General features: G+C 51.7%; 1 protein-coding gene across 8 annotated transcripts in view; it reads left to right on the top strand.

Moving 5' to 3' along the window:
• Positions 1-1,242, top strand: part of MSANTD2 (Myb/SANT DNA binding domain containing 2) — a 13,643-nt gene that overhangs the window by 11,940 nt on the left and 461 nt on the right. For all 8 annotated transcript variants that reach the window (XM_017738435.1, XM_017738432.1, XM_017738428.1 and 5 more), the window contains one exon: positions 245-1,242. This exon is cut by the window's right edge and continues 461 nt beyond it. In XM_017738435.1, coding sequence (XP_017593924.1) covers positions 245-1,097 — 853 coding nt within the window. In that variant the 3' untranslated portion in view covers positions 1,098-1,242. The remainder of the gene's footprint in view (positions 1-244) is intronic.

Below are 1,242 nucleotides of genomic sequence, written 5' to 3'. Positions count from 1 at the left end.
GTTGCTTTGATATCAGGGAGATTTGGGGTGGGGTTTGTTTTGGTTTTGCCAAGATTAATTTAAAATTTCCCCATCAGGGGGGTTGTTCTAACCCATAAACTGCCCCAGCAATGTATATAGCAGTAAGAAAAATCAGGCAAGAAAGCTGACTGGGATTAATGTTTTCTGAAGGTTGATGCATTCGGGAAAGTTTTTTCAGCTCTGATGCCCTTATCGTTCTCTCCCTCTGTTTCTTAATTTCCAGGAAGCGCGACGTCATGCAGAACATTATGCAAATCTTGGAGTCGGTCCAGTTGAAGTGGGAGCTGTTTCAGAGCTGGACGGACTTCTCCAGGCTCCACCTTTCTAACAAACTGGCCATTTTTGGCATCGGGTACAACACCCGCTGGAAGGAGGATATCCGTTACCACTACGCAGAGATCAGCTCCCAGGTGCCGCTGGGCAAGCGGCTCCGGGAATATTTCAACTCGGAAAAACCAGAGGGTCGGGTGATCATGACCCGAGTACAGAAAATGAACTGGAAGAACGTTTATTACAAATTCCTGGAGATCACCATCAGCGAAGCCAGATGCTTGGAGCTGCACATGGAGATCGACTGGATTCCCATCGCTCACTCCAAACCCACCGGAGGGAACGTGGTGCAGTATTTATTACCAGGAGGGATCCCAAAAAGCCCTGGCCTGTACGCCATTGGATACGAGGAGTGCCACGAGAAACTCCCCTCGCCGCTGGCCGAGCACCAGGCACCCGACCCGAGCAATGAGACTCCAGGGGAACTCGAGGTGCCCTCGCCACAGGCCTCCCTTCGGGTGGACATGGAATCTGCCCGGATTATCTACTGTTACCTCGGCATCGCCGAGGTTCGGACTCTCCAGCAGTGCCTGTTTTTACACTTCCAGGCAAACACTAAAACCTTCAGCAAAGATTGGGTCGGGATCAACGCCTTTTTATCTCAGAACTGCGTCGTAGAGCCCGGTGTCTCACCCAAATCCATCTACATCAAATTTGTGGAAGTGGAGAGGGATTTTCTGTCTGCCGGCTCTTTGGTAGAGTGCCTGGAAAAAGCCATCGGGTACCCCTTAAAATTTAACAACTGAGCCTCGTCCTTCATAAGGATCAGGGCTTTCCGCCCCATTTTCCATCTCACTCGGATCCAGTCCGTTCACATCCGGGCACGCTGGACTTTTCCGCCTGGAAGCGCGTTTTGGGGTGCGCAGAGGCTCGCGGGGCACTTCCTCCACG

The sequence above is a fragment of the Corvus brachyrhynchos genome, unplaced genomic scaffold (assembly GCF_000691975.1).
Source record: "Corvus brachyrhynchos isolate BGI_N302 unplaced genomic scaffold, ASM69197v1 scaffold46, whole genome shotgun sequence".
NCBI classification, from domain to species: domain Eukaryota; kingdom Metazoa; phylum Chordata; class Aves; order Passeriformes; family Corvidae; genus Corvus; species Corvus brachyrhynchos.
Note: the sequence above shows the minus strand (reverse complement) of the source record. Positions and strands in the feature narration are given on the sequence as shown.